Here is a 19,961-nt window from a genome sequence, read left to right on the forward strand (position 1 = left end):
GAGAGAGAGAGAGAGAGAGCATTTAGCAGGTTCCATGCCACAGAGCCCGATGAGGGGCTTGATCCCAAGACCCTGAGATCAATACCTGAGCAGAAATCAAGAGTAGGATGCTCAACCAACTGAGACACCCAGGTGCTCCTCAGTCGTGCTTCTAAGAACTTCTCAAACTCCATGAAGAAACAGTATTGTCTGTGTTTACAGAATCTGACCTGGACAGCTGTACAGCAGCTTATGATTACTGCCCAATATTTGAAGCACTCAGGCTCCAGAGAGCAGATAAAATCAGTTACCTCAAAATAGCATGAGCATGTTTAAACATGCATTCATTTAACCCAGGAGCCAGACTCGTATATGACATTCCATCTCTGGCTCAGGGCCTTTTAGAAGCTTTTATATGAGAGAACAAAATTCTGGGAGATGCTTCAGCATCACAATAAAAACAGGATAAAACATCCACTGAAGTGAGACTCGTCAAGGAAAAGAACGAGGGACTTCTGGCAATGAAACTGCGTGCGTCACCTCCCCCCGGATCCTCTCCTGATCCTGCAACCAAGCTATTCTTGCTATCTCAGAGTGCGTTTTCCTTATCACCCTTTATTTGAAGCCACTTAAATTTCATGCCAGCGTTAGTGATGAATGTTATCACACACTGAACAAACTAAAGCATATATATCCACCTCTACTCCACATAAGTTCTTTATCATGTTGCAGAGCCAACCGAAACAAATGAATTCAGTAACCCAGAGTTATCCCAGTGAAGCTGTGATGCATTTTTTCCCAACAGATGCTGCTAGAGAGACTGTGGTTGGGCAAGGTTACCGCTGGCTTCTGGCCACTGCTGAGAAAGCTGACATTAAAATAGTACCAACAACCTCCTCCTCCCCTGTGCTGGAACACTCCTGAAAGGCTGTAGCGACTAAAAGGCTTGAATCCTTCAGCATTAGCTTGAAGAACTGACGCTAAAGCAGAGGTTGTGTATAGACCAGAATCAAGCGAGACACTGTGAGCGTTAGTGTCGATTATAATCACTTCTAGGTAACCAGTGTATTTCTAGGTAGCACAGACCTTAATACACAGTGGGCACACCTTACAAATTTGTTTAATTAATAATTCAAAGCCAACTGACATTTCTGGAGAGCTAGGCATGTCTTTAAATTCCTTTGAGGTCGGGTAACACTACCATACGGCTCCTAAGTGACAGAGAGGGAATTCAAATTCAGACTCTGCCCTGCTTTTTCCACTCCGTCACAGTGGCACCTATGTGGTTAAGTCTGTTCAAGGAGGGCACCAGAGGAGGTAAACATCACACACACCTTGAATACCAGAGCAACAAGGTAACCACACCTGCTCCGGAGGCACCAACCAGGCAGTGAGGAGGCAAGCTGTGTGTGCCAAGTTCACTCACAGGAAGTGAGTAAGCAACAAAAATATGTTAATCCTATGCACTTTATCATGCACAACAAAACACAGGACAAGGAAAAAGAATGTGTTCAACTTATGGTACACTTTCTCCTGCCCACTTAATATCAGTCTCCGTAATTATTTCTGAAATTACATAATGCATTTCAGGATACAATGTATCCCAGAAGTGAAATATGAAACTACATTGGACAGCAGCAAACACAACAGAATGCTTCTGGATTCCTACTGAGACCAATTATCATTGTAGCATATTTCCTTCTCAGTGTGTGGGGAGTCACACATGTTCATTTTCAGAAACAAAGGGGAGAGCGTGCTTCTAGGTCTGGAGAGCTTCTAGGTCTGGAGAGTGCCAGTGTCTTCCTTAAGGACAAGGGATGCACATATATGAAAAAGGCTTCAGATGAATGTTGCCACCACTATAAACAACTGAAAATAGGAAAGTTTTTGCTAAGGGGAGAGGGGAAAAAGCACTCATCCGCTGTGGTAAACTGTCACTCTTAACTTCCTATCTAGAATTTTTCCAGGTCACAGAATAAACTGACCATCTCTAAGGTATTTATTAGAGGCAGAAATAAAAGCCATGCTGGTTGAAAGGAAACTGCAAGAAGGAAAGGTGCTAAGCCAATAGTTACACCACCTCGTAACACCAGGGCTCAGAGAGCTCTCCGACTACAAAACATGAGAGGAGCAGATTGTTTCTGGAGATTAGAGAAAATGAAGGGCTCTTTGAGGTGCCAAGGGCAGCAAAACTTCTAATTAAAACTATGCCTTGATATTAAAACAACAAAATGCCATTTTGCCTATCAGATTGGCAAAATTTGAAAAGAATGCAAATACTCAGTGTGGCAAGGGTGAGTGGAAATAGGTATTCGCACGTATCGTTAGTGGGAAGGTAAATTCTTCAGCATCTGCAAAGCAATTTAGAGAGTCTTATCAAAATAACTTTCCCAAGTGCTCACTTCCGCAGCACATATACAAAATAACTCCCTCTCATCCCCGCAAATAACTTTCCCGTTTATAATAACAATTTTCAATCCCAGACTTTAGCCTCTACTACAAAGCTGTAATCATCAAGACAGCATGGTATTGGCACAAAAACAGACACATAGACCAGTGGAATACAATAGAAACCCCAGAATTAGAACCACAAAAGTATGGCCAACTAATCTTTGACAAAGCAGGAAAGAATATCCAATGGAAAAAAGACAGTCTCTTTAACAAATGATGCTGGGAGAACTGGACAGCGACATGCAGAAGAATGAAACTAGACCACTTTCTGACACCATTCACAAAAATAAACTCAAAATGGATAAACGACCTGAATGTGAGACAGGAAACCATCAAAATCCTAGAGGAGAAAGCAGGAAAAATCTCTCTGACCTCAGCCATAGCAATTTCTTACTTGACACATCCCCAAAGGCAATGGAATTAAAAGCAAAAATGAACTATTGGGACCTCATGAAGATAAAAAGCTTCTGCACTGCAAAGGAAACAATCAACAAAACTAAAAGGCAACCAACAGAATGGGAAAAGATATTTGCAAATGACATATCGGACAAAGGGCTAGTATCCAAAATCTATAAAGAACTCACCAAACTCCACACCGAAAAACAAATAACCCAGTGAAGAAATGGGCAGAAAACATGAATAGACACTTCTCTAAAGAAGACATCCGGATGGCCAACAGGCACATGAAAAGATGCTCAACGTCGCTCCTCATCAGGGAAATACAAATCAAAACCACACTGAGATACCACCTCACACCAGTCAGAGTGGCTAAAATGAACAAATCAGGAGACTATAAAGGCTGGAGAGGATGTGGAAAAACGGGAACCCTCTTGTACTGTTGGTGGGAATGCAAACTGGTACAGCCACTCTGGAAAACAGTGTGGAGGTTCCTCCAAAAATTAAAAATAGATCTACCCTATGACCCAGCAATAGCACTGCTAGGAATTTACCCAAGGGATACAGGAGTGCTGACGCATAGGGGCACTTGTACCCCAATGTTTATAGCAGTGCTTTCAACAATAGCCAAATTATAGAAAGAGCCTAAATGTCCATCAGCTGACAAATGGATAAAGAAATTGTGGTTTATATACACAATGGAATACTACATGGCAATGAGAAAGAATGAAATATGGCCTTTTGTAACAATGTGGATGGAACTGGAGAGTGTTATGCTAAGTGAAATAAGTCACACAGAGAAAGACAGATACCCTATGTTTTCACTCTTATGTGGATCCTGAGAAACTTAACAGAAGACCATGGGGGAGGCGAAGGAAAAAAAAAAAGGTTAGAGAGGGAGGGAGCCAAAACATAAGAGACTCTTAAAAACTGAGAACAAACTGAGGGTTGATGGGGGGTGGGAGGGAGGGAGGGTGGGTGATGGGTATTGAGGAGGGCACCTTTTGGGATAAGCACTGGGTGTTGTATGGAAACCAATTTGACAATAAATTTCATATGAAAGAAAGAAAGAAAGAAAGAAAGAAAGAAAGAAAGAAAGAAAGAAAGAAAGAAAGAAAGAAAGAAAGAAAGAAAGAAAGAAAGAAAGAAAGAAAATAATAAAATAAATAAAAAAGAAATAAATAAAACAATTTTCAACACATCAATTAGCGAGAACAGTATAATAAACCTCATGCGCCCATCACTCAGCTTCAACAATTATCAATTCAACGTCAACCTTATTTCAGTTATCCTGCCACTCACTTTCCCCTTCACTAAATTATTTTGAAACAAACTTCTGACATGATACGTTTTCATCTATAAATAAATGGCTTAGTAGATATCTCAAAAAGAAAAGAACTTCTGTATTGTATGCATCATTCCTTAGTAATATCAAATATGTAGCTGGTGTTAGAATTTCCCCAATTGTCTTACACTGCTGCATTTTTTAAAAGTTATTCATTTATTTATTTATTTTGAGAGAGAGAGAGAGAGAAAGAGTGGCAGAGAGAGGGAGACAGAGAGAGGGAAAGAGAATCCCAAGCAGGCTCCACTCAGCATGGAGCCCAACTCAGGGCTGGATCCCATAACCATGAGATCATGACCTGAGCCAATAACAAGACACCGTGGGGCGCCTAGGTGGCTCAGTTAGTTAGGCATTCGACTTTGGCTAAGGTCATGATTTAGCGGCTTGTGAGTTTGAGCCCCGCATTGGGCTCTATGCTGACAACTCAGAGCCTGGAGCCAGCCTCGGATTCTGTGTGTGTCTCTCTCTGTCTCTCTCCTGCTCATGCTCTCTCTCTCTCAAAAATAAATTTTAAAAATTAAAAAAAAAAAAAAAAGAGTCAGACGCCAAACTGACTGAGCCACTCAGGTGCCCCTCATGCTGCTGTTTTTGAACAGTTAGTTTGTTCAAATCAGGACTCAAGGTCCACATATCACATGTGATGGATATGTCTGTGAAGACTCCTTGAATGTGTAAATTCCTGTTCCTCTTCTTTTCCTTCACAATTTACATGTGGAAGAAAATAGGCCATTTGTCCAAAGATCTTCCCACTGTCCAACTACACTGACTTCATCCTTTTGTGTCTTTTACTTGTTCCATTTTGTCTACTGTGCTTCCTCTAAACTGAAAGTAGAATCTGGAGATGTAATGAGATTCAGGTGTTCGGTGTTGGGGGAGGAACACTTCATATGTTATAAAATGCAATAGGAGGTACACAACACCAGGAGGCCTATAATGAATGGTTCTCTCTTCTCAGTGATATTAACTACGTCCAGAGGGTTAGGTCGAGCCATCCATTATAAAGTGCCTCATCAGCTTTTTCCTGATGCTTTCAGACTATTGTTGATGATCATTGCCTAGATCCCCATTTCATTAGGAAATGAAAAATGGTGATATTCCAAGCCAATCACCTTCTCTTTATTTATTAGTTGGAATGCTCCTATAAAGAAATTTCCCTCAAGTAATTATTTACCTGAGTGCATTCAGAGAGAAAGGCTGGATTCCTTTCCAACATTTACCAGTTTTTCAAATAATGTGGTCGCCCCCAACATCCTCAAAGAGTGACCAATGAGTTATTTCTTTTACTATTTAATGACCTTACGGATTTGAAATATATTTGATGTATTTCAATCTATTGTTGATGCTTTCCTTTTTTTACAGGTCAAATGTCCCATTTTGACATTTTCAAGCTGGATTGTGAGTTCTTTCCACAGGACCCCAGAAGTTTTCACTACCTTCCTTGCATTCTGACAAGACACTTGAGGCACATCTTGTATATTTCCTGTCCCAGAGCTTGAATCTGCCATTTCCCTTTTATTGGAAAATTGTATTAGAGACCACACTGGCTCATTGTTACTGGATTGATGACTCGGGCTAAACTTTTTCAGTGGTCCAAACTAGAAAACATGTGTTTTAAGAGAAAACACATTATGAGTTTACACAGACATTCTAATTCAGATTTAGCATTCTGGGATTTTATTTAACTTGTTTGATTTTTACATCTGTATCTTTTTTTCACTTTTACAAAAAATCTTGGTTCTTAAATAACTTTAAATATGAATACCTCTAGTCTCTATCATTTCTCTTTGGGAATTTATTCTAAGGAAATAAGTGGATATGATATCTATGGCAATGTTCTATATAGTAGCAAAAAAAGAAAATAACTTACATATAAAACAATAAACAGAGAATATAAATAATAAAATGCTATACAGGGGCACCTGGGTGGTTCAGTCAGTTGAACACCTGACTTTGGCTCAGGCCATGATTTCATGGTTCATGAGTTCAAGCCCAACATCCAGCTCACTGCTGTCAGCACAGAGCCTGCTTCAGATCATCTGTCCCCCTCTCTCTCTCTGCCTATCCCCCACTTATGCTCTCTCTCTCTCTCTCTCTCTCTCCAAATATTAAACATTAAAACATTAAACAAACATTAAAAAAATATATATATACACACACACACACACACACACACACACACACACACACACATGCTATACAGTCAATAATGACAATGTAGCTTTTCAGGATGCTATTAAAAGAAGAAAATCAAGATGAAAGCTACTTCTGTTTTTGCTTCTTTTTTAAAAAAATGAGCTGTAATTGACATATAACATTATATTAGTTTCAGGTATACAACATAATGATTTGATATTTGAAAGTCATTTTAAAAGAAAAAAATCGAATACTCTAGTTGAAAACACCATCGACTACTGAATAAATATGCAAAATCCAAACAAAATATTAGCAAACCAAATTCAGACATATATGAAAAGGATCAAGTAGAGTTTATTCCAGAGTGCAAGTCTGGCTTAATTTGTAAATATCAATTAATATAATTCACCATATTAACAGAAAAGAGGAGAAAAATCTCAACAGATTCAGAAAAAGCATTTGAGAAAAGTCAACATCCATAGGGGCGCCTGGGTGGCTCAGTCTGCTAAGCATGTAACTACTGATTTTGGCTCAGGTCATGACCTCATGGTTCCTGAGATCCCTGCCACGCCAGGCATGGAGCCTGCTTGGGATTCTCTCTCCCTCTCTCTAAGCCTATTATGTGCTCTCTCTCAAAATAAATAAATAGACATTTAAATATATATATTTTTAAAATCCTACATTAAACATCATTTTTAATAGTGAAAATTTTTCCTTTGAGACCAGGAAGGAAAAAAAAGAAACCTACTAGCACCACTTCTGTTCAACAATGTATTAGAGATCCCAGCCAATAGATGAAAAGGGGAACAAAAAAGAAATAAAATTAAAAGATATAAGGTTTAGAAAGTATCGGAAAGAAAGAAAAGTGTCAGTATTCACAGACAACATGACTGTTAAGAAAATCCAAAATAAAAGTTAGAAAATGAAAACTGTAGAGGCGCTTGGGTGGTTCCTTTGGTTAAGTGCCCGACTTTGGCTCAGGTCATGATCTCTTGGTCCGTGAGTTTGAGCCCCACATCAGGCTCTGTGCTGACAGGTCAGAGCCTAGAGCCTACTTTGGATTCTGTGTCTCCCTCTTTCTCTGCCCCTCCCCCTGCTCATACTCTGTCTCTGTCTCTCCCTCTCTCAAAAATAAACAAACATTTAAAAAAATGAAAACTTTAAAAATTATACCACTTATAATATCATCAAACACACCAAATATCCAGGAATAAGTCCACTGAAGGATATGTAAGATTCACTACTCAGAAGATAGTTTTTTAACTTTTATTTAAACTTAGGGATATATCATGTCCACAGATTGGAGGATTCAAAACTATAAAGATGTCAATTCTTCACAAACTGATTCATAGATACAATGAAATTCCAAGCGAAATAAATCCTGCAGGACTTTTGTGGACACTTCCAGTTTGATTCTAACATGCATGTGGAAAAGGGGCCAAGAAACTCTTGAAGAACAAAGTGGAGAAAGGATCACACTCTGGAATATATATTGTGGTATATTCATAAAACCGAATACTAGATGGCAATAAAACAAGAAGGAAACAAAACCCCACAGCTTCAACACAACAACAACACAACAACACAAACGGATCTCTGGGGGCTTATGCTGAACAAGAGAAGCCACAAAGAAAGGAAATGATACTAAATAGTTCCATTTATATACAGTTCAAAACCATGGAATATTAATCTCCGATGTTAGCAAGCAGGAGAGTAGTTACTTTGAGGAGGAAGGAACAAGAAGTGATTAGGAGGAAGCATGAGGTTGGCTTTCAGGAGCTGGGAATGTTCTATATATCTGTGTGTTGGTTATACTGCATGCTTACTTCACAATATATCAGTGTGCTATATGCTTACAATCTTTTGTGCTTTTCTAGATGTATGTTGTAAGTTCATTAAAAAGTGAAAAACACACACACGGTGGACACAAAGGAAATTACACAATAACATGGAAGAGAACAGATATAAAAATGATTATAGAGAATAGATTAGGTACAGAACTAGAAGAAGAGTCAATATACTTGTGACTGATGTTCCTGAAAAGTAAACATATCAAATGAAACTGAAAAGATTTTCAAAAGTCTGATAAATGAAAACGCTCCTGAAATAGTCTTAACCTATACATCTCAAGGACATACACTGTATAGGGAAATTCTGATTCATATGCTGGCGAAGTCATTAGACTTCCAAGGAAAACTTCAAGGATAAAGTATCAGATAGGCATGAAGACAGAGAAGGAATGAGGAAAATAATCAAAATTAGACTCAAGATTTCTACAGATTGAAATGCCAATAGAGAATGCAGCTAAACTCTAAATAACTGTGGTTAGTGAGCAGGACATAAATATATGAGTCACAATAATAATGCACCTGACACAGAACAGTGGTGAGGACACTGGGAGGAAGTGTCAGCGTCAGTGATGCTCTTATCACAGCAGGAGCCAAGGACAACACAGGACTAGAGCTCAAGTGCAGTCCAGGAGAACATGATGACTCCAACCTCCTTTACTTTCACCTCAGTTTTGTTTTCTTCTGCTCAAGTCAATTTAAGTTTAAAGCATTTAGATTCATAACAGCATTAGGGCACAATGCCATTTGTCCCCCCCCGCCCCGCCCATGCCTGTTTATCTATTTGTATGTCTAGAAGGATGTCTGGAATAATAGTCACCAAATATTAAGTTAATGAGGATGTTTCTGGACAGAATTTTTTTTTTATGTACTTCTTTTTTTTTTGTTTTTGTTTTTTGTATTGCTTCAATATTTTATGAAAAAAAAATCATTACCCCAAAACTGAGTAAATGAACTAATCACCTAGGAAAGACAAAAAATTTTTTTTCTGCCAAGTTGTCAAAACTAATTAAATCTAGCCTTTGCTTGCTTGATGGAATCAATAAATACAGAAAAGGATATGATTTGTCAAGAATATACCTAATTATTTTAAAACTATTAAAATAAAATAACTCTGCTATGGACTGTGTCTCCCCAAAATTTGTATGTTGAACGCTAATCCCACACCTGAAACTAATATAACACTGTATATTAGCTACACAGGGAATAAAAATAAAGAAAGCTAATCCTTAACGTAATGATATTAGGAGGTGGGGCCTCTGATAGGTGATTAGGTATTGAAGGTAGAGCCCTCGTGAACGGGCATCCCCAGACACCTGGAGACTTCTTAGCCTCCAAAACTGTGAGAAATAAATTTGTGTTGTTTATAAGCCACCCAGTGTTTCATATTGTATTTCAGCAGCCTCAACAGATTAAGACAAATTCTCATTCAAGTTCACAGACACCACAAAATTGCAAATTATTATCAATCAGGAATAAATTCAACTATAACTTAAATGACAAAGACTCCTAAGAATTCTCTCTAGATTTCATAAATAACATTAACGAAACTACTGTTGATATTTCAAATGGAAGTATCTGAATCATCTACTAAAAGAATTTAAGGGGCGCCTGGGTGGCGCAGTCGGTTAAGCGTCCGACTTCAGCCAGGTCACGATCTCGCGGTCCGTGAGTTCGAGCCCCGCGTCAGGCTCTGGGCTGATGGCTCGGAGCCTGGAGCCTGTTTCCGATTCTGTGTCTCCCTCTCTCTCTGCCCCTCCCCCGTTCATGCTCTGTCTCTCTCTGTCCCAAAAATAAATAAAAAATGTTAAAAAAAAAAAAAAGAATTTAAATGCACAAAGTGCTTACTAATGGGAATTTACTTCATAATCACTCATGACACTCAGTAGTACCGCTAAGTAACAGTCACGCTAGCCAACATGGAAATAAAACCATTTGGATCCATCGCTCCTTTACAGTAAGACTGAGGGGTATCTAGCTTCTATACCTTCTTTACCAGTTTCACAATCTGGAGGAAAATAAGGAAGAAATCCCTCAAAGTAAAATAGAACATACTAGAAATATGGATAAAAGGGGAAAAAAACATTTTAAAAGAAAACCGAGAAGGATCTCAATTTTTCAGAAGCTAGGATAAGAAAGGGTGCTATCAAATTTACATATAGAAATGTTTTCCCTAATATTTAAAAATAGGAAAAGTACCAAAATGTTTCCAAATTTCCAAAAAGAGACATTTTTTAACTCAGGATTATTCTTTGGAACTTGAATCAATATCTTATTGATAGACTTAATTTTCACATTTTCCTGATGAATTATTTTCTTATTACCAGACTATTTCAATATGTACTGACTGGAATGTGTTCGGGCTATGTTTTGCTTTGTTTTCATCAAAGGAAGTAGAGACCATTTGTAACACATAAGAAATAGACAACCAGAGAATGCACAGCATAGGGTGGGGAGGGGGGCACATTCCAGGGAACAGTAAACAATAAAAAGGCAAAAAAAACCAACTCATTACCTGCTGAGCTGTAGCATCCTGCTGGACATAAGCTACCTGCCCTGGGTCTGTAAACAGAGTCTAGGCAAAAAAACAAAACAAAACAAAAAACATATCAATAAATCTTTAGACAGCTTGCCTGCACAGGAAAAATTCTTGACAGGCTTTGTTCCCATGTAGCTAGTAATAATCCTTCATTAATAAAGAAGATAAAGATAGTAATCGTACTTTTAGCTAAAGCCTTTCATTCAGAGGGCTCCAAAGAGATTGTATAAGTTAACCATCTCAACTAGCTAACATACTGGACAATTTTACTCTTAAGCAAAATCTCTCTTGAGGTTGAATGTCAGCACTAATTAAAAGGGTATGTCACAGAAACGTAAAAGACATGGCATGAACAAGGGTGCATACGTTCACACATGACACTATACATCATAGGAGGAGACTCGTGATTAAGCGAAAATGGATAGAGACACAGACACACAGAAAACTAGTATATACACAAGGATATCTTTCAAACACAATGCATGCTCATTAGCAAAAAAGAACGAGAAGGAAAATAAGTTGAATTTAATGTTCCACAGATTCATCCCTGGATAAAGCCAGTAAAATCATAATTTTTGAAAAGTTCTCATTATAAACACATAATAATTTGGTCATGATACAACAAAGCTAACTAGAGAAGGAAAATCTTCAAAGTTATTTTAGCCAGGGCACCACAAAAAATCACCAATCCAGAAAAGTTTTCTTTCCTCTAATTTGTTCAAGCCTTTAGCAAACCTAGGGGAATAAGAACTGTAGTTGAGTTTTGATTCCAGAGGTACACATAGGAGAATTTCAGCCAGTTGTAAGATTTCTTAGACTTGATATTTAAAACTTATTGTTAAGTCAGGGGGGCACCAGCCTGGCTCAGTCAGAAAAACAGGTGACTCTTGATCTCAGGGTTGTGATTTCAAGCCCCACCTTGGGTGTAGAGATTACTAAATTTAAATAAACTGAAAAAAATTATCATAAGTCAAACATCTAATTTTTCTAGTAAGTCAGACATTTGTACTTCTCTTCATAATCAGACATTTAGTAATATAGTAATAAACTAAAGTTGGGCTTTTTACATAAACTATATGACCTTATTTTAACATAGTTATGTGACTAAAATGCAGCAGAAGCATTCTGAAAGTACCATCTGATTATTAGGTGATTTCACCTTCATATAAATTTGAAAGGTATTAATTAGGTGGGCCCTATTTCTTCTTGAGAGTGACTAGAGTCTCTTGATTAAATATTGGATGAGGGTAAATTTTTATTACCAGGATTCTACTATAAAAGTATGGAACTTTTTTGTAAATACATTTAGAAGTGCTCTGTGCATTCTAAAGTGGTAACATACAAACTAACAATTAAATATTTGTGGGGGTTTGGGGGTTTTTTTGTTTTTTTTTTTTTTTTTTAAGATTCTATTTTCAAGTAATCTCTATACCCATCATGGGGCTCTAACTTACAATCCCAAGATCAAGAGTCACATGCTTTTCCAGCTGAGCCAGCCAGGTGCCCACCCGTGTATATATATGTGTCATGCATTTGGAAACTAACACCCCAAGTCACTGAGAAAAAAATGAAATAAAAGTAATTCTAATTTGCAGCATTTACCTTTGCTTCCATCGCAGTTCTACAAATCAGTAAATTAATAAATAGTAGTTAATAAGCTAGTAGGACTTTTTGCTTACATATTTAACTGAAATAGTCTGTATGGTTTTCACTGATCTGTCTTTGATTAAGCTATACAAAACTAAATGCCATTTTTGACCTGGTTCTTGATACAAAGAAAAGTAACAAGTTGAGAGTCAATAGTGACTGGGACAAGAACTCATGGGAAGGCAGTGCTCTAACTCATCACATTTAATTTAAATAAACAAAGCACATCTTCCTCTGCCAAGATAGTTATAAGCTCCCGAAGAGCACAAATCTTATCTGAAGCATATCATACATCACCACACCTAGCACAGTGACTGGCAGAGAATGAACACAGAAGTCACTGGTGAGTTAGCCAATTAACAAACGAACTACAAACAATAATCCTTCACATGCCTGTGCAGCTTCCACAGGATGGATGTACACCAGCGTATGCTCAGGACCGTCCACTGAAGCGTAGGAGGCACCATCTGCCGTGTATACCACCTGCTGGGGTGGACGAACCTGGTCATCAGTGTAGACAATCTGAGCCACAGTTCCAGCGTCAGGAACAAAGTGCACCTGGGGCAAAAAGCAGCAAGTAGGTAGAAAGTGTCCTTGTAGAACAAAACCAATCTCACAAAGCTGTATGGCTGACCAAGCACAGTACACGGTTGTATTTCTAAAACATCCCCAATGAAAGAAGAATTGATACACCTTCATCTACACTATTAGTGACTTGGAGACAGGATCCAATGACCTTGTTGTCAGATCATTTACTGCTTTATATTAAGCAACTGATATAAATCTCTCTTTGCCTCAAATGTCCAATGCAGACATCTCTTTTGGGGAGTCCTGAGGGGGCAGTTAGCTAAACCTGGAAATGTGACTGAAGATTCCTGGTTGTCGATATGACCAAAATACAAAATACAAATTATTCTGTAATATAAAAAAATGTCAACTCAAAAGCCAATGGCTCTCAACACATCATAAATATCACGCTTTATAACTAACAGTGCCTTTCGGGAGACACGTTAACACAAGGTCACTTTCTTTCCTACATGTTTTTTCACAATCCAAGTCTATATGGACACATGTCAGTGACCGTTTGCTACATCAGTGAGTGTGACTGAACTCTTCCTTGCCAGTAAGGAAATTCTAATCAAGCACTTTCAAGGGGTTTTGGAAAACTACTGCAGTTATCACCAAGGTAAGTAATTTTCTATCTACCAAGAACTAAAGCAGAAACTGAATTCTATAAAATGCTTTCTGAGTAGTCAGCTTTGGAGGTTTGAATTCTTGAAGGCTGGAGCTTGGCACATAGCCTGATGCCTGATATTGAAGGTATGGAAGCAGATGGCCAAGTACACATTTTGGGAGAGAAATAATTTATGTGCTGATACTGAAGTTAGGTTGGGATCTTTACTCTTATATCATCTTGGCTTCAGACCTAACTTGTTTTCTTCCAGTGTTCTCCAGTGGAGAATAGTAGATTCCAAAGATGAAATAAGCAAATCTAATCCCCAGAAAGAAACCTGGGGACCAAACAGAATCAAACCATCAGACAAATAAAACAAACCTCCACTTCTATACTCAGTGATTAGTCCAGTTTCTACACAAATTTGATTGTCTATGAAGATATAATTTGTCTATTGGAAGAATTAAGCTTATAACATATTTGCAGTTTTAAGTGCTACATGATAATTTTGTGACTTTAGATTTGTTCATTAACATCAAAACTTGGTCTCCATCACTCAGCACTTTGCTAAATCAGAGTTCTTGGCTAGGAAAAGAATCAACTGAGAAGGGGGACTTCAATGAGGGGTGTTGAGCTCTACTATGTGGTTACCTACAAATGGGGACCCTGTTTCTGAATGGACTATGTTTTTGTTTATAAACAAAATACACCAAAATGCATAGCTACATGAAAGTTGTCTTCAAAATGTTTTCTATGAGAAACAGCACAGTTTTCTCAGCTATTCCGCTAGAAGCATCACTAGAACGTTTTTTTGTTTGTTTGTTTGTTTGTTTGTTTTTAAGTATTGAAGATCAACTTTATTGTAACATTTGTCATACTACTTAAGCTAAATGAAATGTGTATATTTAAGGATCTCAATGTTAACTGCCTGATTTTGATTATAATACTAAGGTTATGTAATTTAACAAAACACTGAATTAAAATTGCATATTTATTACAATGCTTAAAAATCAAGTTTTATACTTTGGCCACGTGTGGTTCCATATGACTGCTGACTGTTCCCAAAATTCAAATCCACACCAAAAAAGCATACATTTGCCTTTGCTAAGAATATTCAAAAGAACATGCAGCTGGCTATGATCACAGTCCAAAAGGCAGTGATCATCCATTATGGCCACATTTTAGTAAGTGACTAACCTCCAAAGAGGTTGACTCAATGGGACCACTTTCAATTAGACCTTTACATTCTGAATTTGAAAGAAAAGAAAAAGCCACTCTACAGACATACTTTGTGCTTCATTACACGTGAAGAATCAAAACCCTATAGGAGATAACATAAAAGAAACACACTACAGTTGGAGGCTTTCAGTGCCAATAACATAAAATACAACAGTGAAACAAAGTATGACGATAAGTTGCAGAAATGGCAGAGAAGCCTGTGGGGGGGGTCACAGAGCTCCTCTAAATCATAGTGACTCACACTGATGGAGCATTCAAAGTGCTAAAACCCTCCTTATTCCTCCTGTGCAAGTCCTGTGTGCTGCTCCCTCCCAGCTACTCATCCCTACAGAGAAGCTGCAATTTCTGTAGCTGTCCGCAAACTGTACCCAGCTGAAAAACTGTTATCAGTACCAAGCTGGAAAGGCCACTCTTCACCTGTGCAGCATTCTCTTCATGTTCTGCAGATGTAGACCACACGTGTGAGCTGTCATCTTTGGAATCCATCCTTCCCCCTACTGGACAGCTCCACGTCCAGGGCAGCTAGAACAGCACAGGGTGGGGGACAGTCATCTGTCCACCACGCGCGTGTTCATGAAGGACAGAAAGACCTCTCTGCAACGTGCCTGGAAAGAGAGAGAAAAGGAACCACGTCTTTAAATAGATAAATGCATTTTAGTAAATTGCAGTTTCAACCACAGAGAGAGAGAAAAAAAGAGCTTTGTAAAAGATAACACACCTGGACAAAAAGGTAAAAATGGAGAAATTATTTATAATGATAATACAATGTATTGCATGCTTGCTATGTTCTACACACTCATTAGATAGGTGTAACCCTCATTTAAAATACTGAAGGTCTGGGGGCGCCTGGGTGGCTCAGTTGGTTAAGTGTCCGACTTCAGCTCAGGTCATGATCTCACAGTCTGTGGGTTCAGGCCCCACGTCGGGCTCCGTGCTGACAGCTCAGAGCCTGGAGCCTGCTTCGGATTCTGTCTCCCTCTCTCTGCTCCTCCCCTGCTCTCTCTCTCTCTCTCTATCTCTCTATCTCTCAAAAATAAATAAACCCTCATCAGGGAAATACAAATCAAACCACACTGAGATACTACCTCACTGGTCAGAGTGGCTAAAATGAACAAATAAGCAGACTATAGATGCTGGAGAGGATGTAGAGAAACGGGAACCCTCTTGCACTGTTGGTGAGAATGCAAACTGGTGCAGCCACTCTGGAAAACAGTGTGGAGGCTCCTCCAAAAATTAAAAATAGATCTTCCCTATGACCCAGAAATAGCACTGCTAGGGATACAGGAGTGCTGACGCATAGGGGCACTTGTACCCCAATGTTTATAGCAGTGCTTTCAACAATAGCCAAATTATAGAAAGAGCCTAAATGTCCATCAACTGACAAATGGATAAAGAAATTGTGGTTTATATACACAATGGAATACTACATGGCAATGAGAAAGAATGAAATATGGCCTTTTGTAACAATGTGGATGGAACTGGAGAGTGTGATGCTAAGTGAAATAAGTCACACAGAGAAAGACAGATACCATATGTTTTCACTCTTATGTGGATCCTGAGAAACTTAACAGAAGACCATGGGGGAGGGGAAGGGGGAAAAAAAGTTAGAGAGGGAAGGAGGCAAACCGTAAGAGACTCTTAAATATTGAGAACAAACTGAGGGTTGATGGGAGGTGGGGGAGAGGGGAAAGTGGGTGATGGGCATTGAGGAGGGCACCTGTTGGGATGAGCACTGGGTGTTGTATGGAAACCAATTTGACAATAAATTATATAAATAAATAAATAAATAAATAAACAAACAAACAAACAAACATCAAAAAAAATTTTTTTTAATACTGAAGGTCTGGGGTGCCTGGCTGGCTTCAATAGCAGAGTACACGACTCTTGGTCTTGGGGTCATGAGTTCGAGCCCCATGTTAGGGGTAGGGTTAACTTAAAAAATAAATAAATGAATGAATAAATACCGAAGGTCAACAATGTGGAATAGAGAGGGGGAAAAAGCTAACGGTAGCTCTCTTAGCTCTGCTGATAAGGAGAATGAAGTTCCTGGATGGTAAACACAGATAAGTGATGGGTTCACATGCACTCCTGAATGCTGCACGGCCCCAGCTCAGCTCTCCCCTGCACACTTGTTTAAACACTGACCTCCTATACCCCCTACTTGAAATGTATAGCAGAATCATAAAAGTCACAAAACAAGGGGAAAATGGCAGGCGAGGAGGGCTGAGTTTTCTGAGTTTTCTGAGTTCACAATTTGGTGAACACAAATGTAGACTGTTTCACATTTGGTCAATACAGGAGCAATTAATGAACAAATCACAAGCCTTACTAAACATCAACATGCACTAACTCTGCATCTTGAAACCCTATTGTTTTCCAAAATAGGCGTTTTAAGGAAATCAATCTTCTTGGGGTGCCTGGGTGGCTCAGTCACTTAAGTGTCCAACTTCAGCTCAGGTCACGATCTCACAGTCTGAGTTCAAGCCCCACGTCGGGCTCTGTGCTGAGAGCTCTGTGCTGACAGCTCAGAGCTTGGAGCCTGCTTCGGGTTCTGTGACTCCTTCTCTCTCTGCCCCTCCCCTCACACTCAGTGTCTCTCTCTCTCTCTCAAAAATAAACATTTAAAAATTTTCTTTTAATTAAAAAAAAAAAAGGAAATCAAGCTTTCCTTTTCATAATGATAAAACACTGACATATTAAGAGTCACGTGAGATTTGCTGTTTAATAGGGCAACTGTGCCTGATATACATCCTCCCACCACCCCATGAAAGTAGCATACGTAAACAGAAAAGGTTAAAACTGCTCAGAACACCATTAAACCAAAGGTAAGGAAGACCAGATTCAGTCAGAATTTTCCCCATTGTCAATGGAAATAAGCCAAGAAGCACATTCTTAGATTGTACACGCTCCAACCTCTGAACCAGAATAAGACCCAAAGAAGAAAGAAAGAAAAGACGGGAACATCCAATGTCTGGGCCTTACTCCGGAATACAGGAACTGCCACATCCCAACCGCCTGGCAGCCTCTTCCGATCTTCTGAGGAGACTGTCCCTGCTTCATCTCAGCACTGTCAGCCTTACCCCCACAGAAACCACACCCACCACACACAGTCACCCCCCCATACAGCCTACTCTTCTCTCCATTAGGGGGTACTAGAAACAACACCCACATCTACCAACAGGTGCATGTACAAACAAAGGGGTTTGGGGAACTTTCTAATAAATGGAAATGTTCTTTATCTTGTATCTATCTAGACTGGTGGGTAGTTACAGAGGGAATACGTGTGTCAACAGGGGAGCCTGGATGGCTCAGTCGGTTAAGTGTCTGACTTCAGTTCAGGTCATGATCTCACAGTTTGTGAGATCTAGCCCAGCATCCAGCTCTCTGCTCGGATCTTCTGTCCCCAACCCCCTCTCTGCCCCTCCTTGAGGGTTCTCTCTCTCAAAGTAAATAAATAAACTTAAAAAAAAAAGTCGTCAACCTATTCAATTAAAATATGTGCAAATTAGGCTGGGTGGTTCAGCACTACCGAGAGCAGAGCCTGGGGCCTGCTTCAGATTCTGTGCCTCCCTCTCTCTCTGCCCCTCCCCTGCTCCCTCCCTCCCTCTCTCTCTCTCTCTCTGTCTCTCAAAACTAAATAAACATTAAAAAAAATTTGTTTAATATATGTACATTATACCCTAAAAAAGTTTATTATTGTTTTAAAAAAAAGCATACTTTCCTTATATAACAGTGCCATTTAAGCATGTATAAAAAGACATTCAGGGCAAGCTATACAATATGTGGCTTATAAGTCAACAAAGCTGTTATTTTTTTTTTAAGTTTATTTATTTATTTTGAGGGAGTGTGTAAGCACGGGAGGGACAGAGAGAGAGGGAGAGAGAATCCCAAGCAGGCTCCATGCTGTCAGCACAGAGCCCACTGTGGGGCTCAGTCCTACAAACTGTGAGATCATGACCTGAGCCGAAACCAAGACTCAGACATCTAACCGACTGAGCCACCCAGGCACCCCACCTGTTATTTTTTTAAAGGAACAAATACATAAAGAAATCTAGGACTAAATGTTACCAAAGATATAAAGATCTACACGAAGAAAACCATAAAATTGTATAAGAGGATATAAAAGGCTCAGTATTATAAAATCACAAAATGTTCCATACAGGAAATATTTTTTTTTAATAGTTTGACAGAATAGCTGCAAAATGGTAGAAAGAATACCTGTATTTCTTCACTCAGACTCACCAAATGGTAACATTTTACCCCATTTACTTTACCATTCTTTCTTTCTCTCTCCTCCCTCTTTTGCTTTTTACCTGAACTACTTGAGAGTCAGTTGCAGACAATGCCACTTTACTACTAAAATCATAAGTGCCTATTTCCTAAAAATGGGACTTTTTCTCATGGTACTACTATCAAAACCAGGAAGATACAATGTAACAGTACTATTGCCTAATTTACAGACCTTATTCATATTTTGCTAATTGTCTGTCTAGTTAATGTCTTTTATGGTGAAAGAAACAACTTTCTTTCTGGCCCTGGATCCAATCTGGCATTGTACACAGTGCGTTCAGTTGTCATATCCCCCCATCCCCTCTGATCTGGAAGAGTCCCCTAGTCTTTCTTAGCCATCCATGACCTTGACATTTTTGAAATGCACAGGCCATTTATTTTTCAGGCTGTTCCTCAATTTGAGTTTGTCTGATGTTTCTTCATGGTTAGATCCAGGATATGTATTTTTAGCAGGCATACCACAAAAGAGATGCTGTACCCTTCCTATACAGGAATTTGAGATATTTTTCTCAACGCGGTTCATTGATTGCACAAATACGCAAGTACATACTATGCCAGGCACTGGGATGGAGCAAGGACGAAGGCAGGCTTATCCCACACATTTGTGAAACATACACAGCCTTGAAAGCCTTTCTGTATTTGTTTTCATTTCTAGGAAGGTGCTTATTATTTGAAATCCAAATTCAAGACACACAAAAGGTATATAGCAGACAATCTCCCTACCTGGAATCCCTTAACCACTCTACAGAAGTAACCTATATTACCAATCTCTGTCTATCCTTCCACAGATTTTATGCATGTACAAACAAAAATAGAGGGGTGCCTGCCTGGTGACTCAGTCAGTAAAGCATGCAATTCTTGATGCCTGGGTTGTGAGTTCAAGCCCCACATTGGACACAGGGCTTGCATACAAGCATACAT

At 39.0% G+C, this 19,961-nt stretch overlaps 1 protein-coding gene across 3 annotated transcripts in view; it reads right to left on the reverse strand.

Moving 5' to 3' along the window:
- PRDM10 (PR/SET domain 10) overlaps positions 1–19,961 on the reverse strand; it is a 103,574-nt gene that overhangs the window by 51,398 nt on the left and 32,215 nt on the right. For all 3 annotated transcript variants that reach the window (XM_058687315.1, XM_058687317.1, XM_058687316.1), the window contains exons 2-4: positions 15,168–15,355; positions 12,731–12,895; positions 10,667–10,726 (exon numbers count right to left, since the gene is read on the reverse strand). In XM_058687315.1, the coding sequence (XP_058543298.1) occupies positions 10,667–10,726; positions 12,731–12,895; positions 15,168–15,236 (294 nt within the window). In that variant the 5' untranslated portion in view covers positions 15,237–15,355. The remainder of the gene's footprint in view (positions 1–10,666; positions 10,727–12,730; positions 12,896–15,167; positions 15,356–19,961) is intronic.

This window comes from Neofelis nebulosa, chromosome 10 (genome assembly GCF_028018385.1).
Source record: "Neofelis nebulosa isolate mNeoNeb1 chromosome 10, mNeoNeb1.pri, whole genome shotgun sequence".
Taxonomy (NCBI): domain Eukaryota; kingdom Metazoa; phylum Chordata; class Mammalia; order Carnivora; family Felidae; genus Neofelis; species Neofelis nebulosa.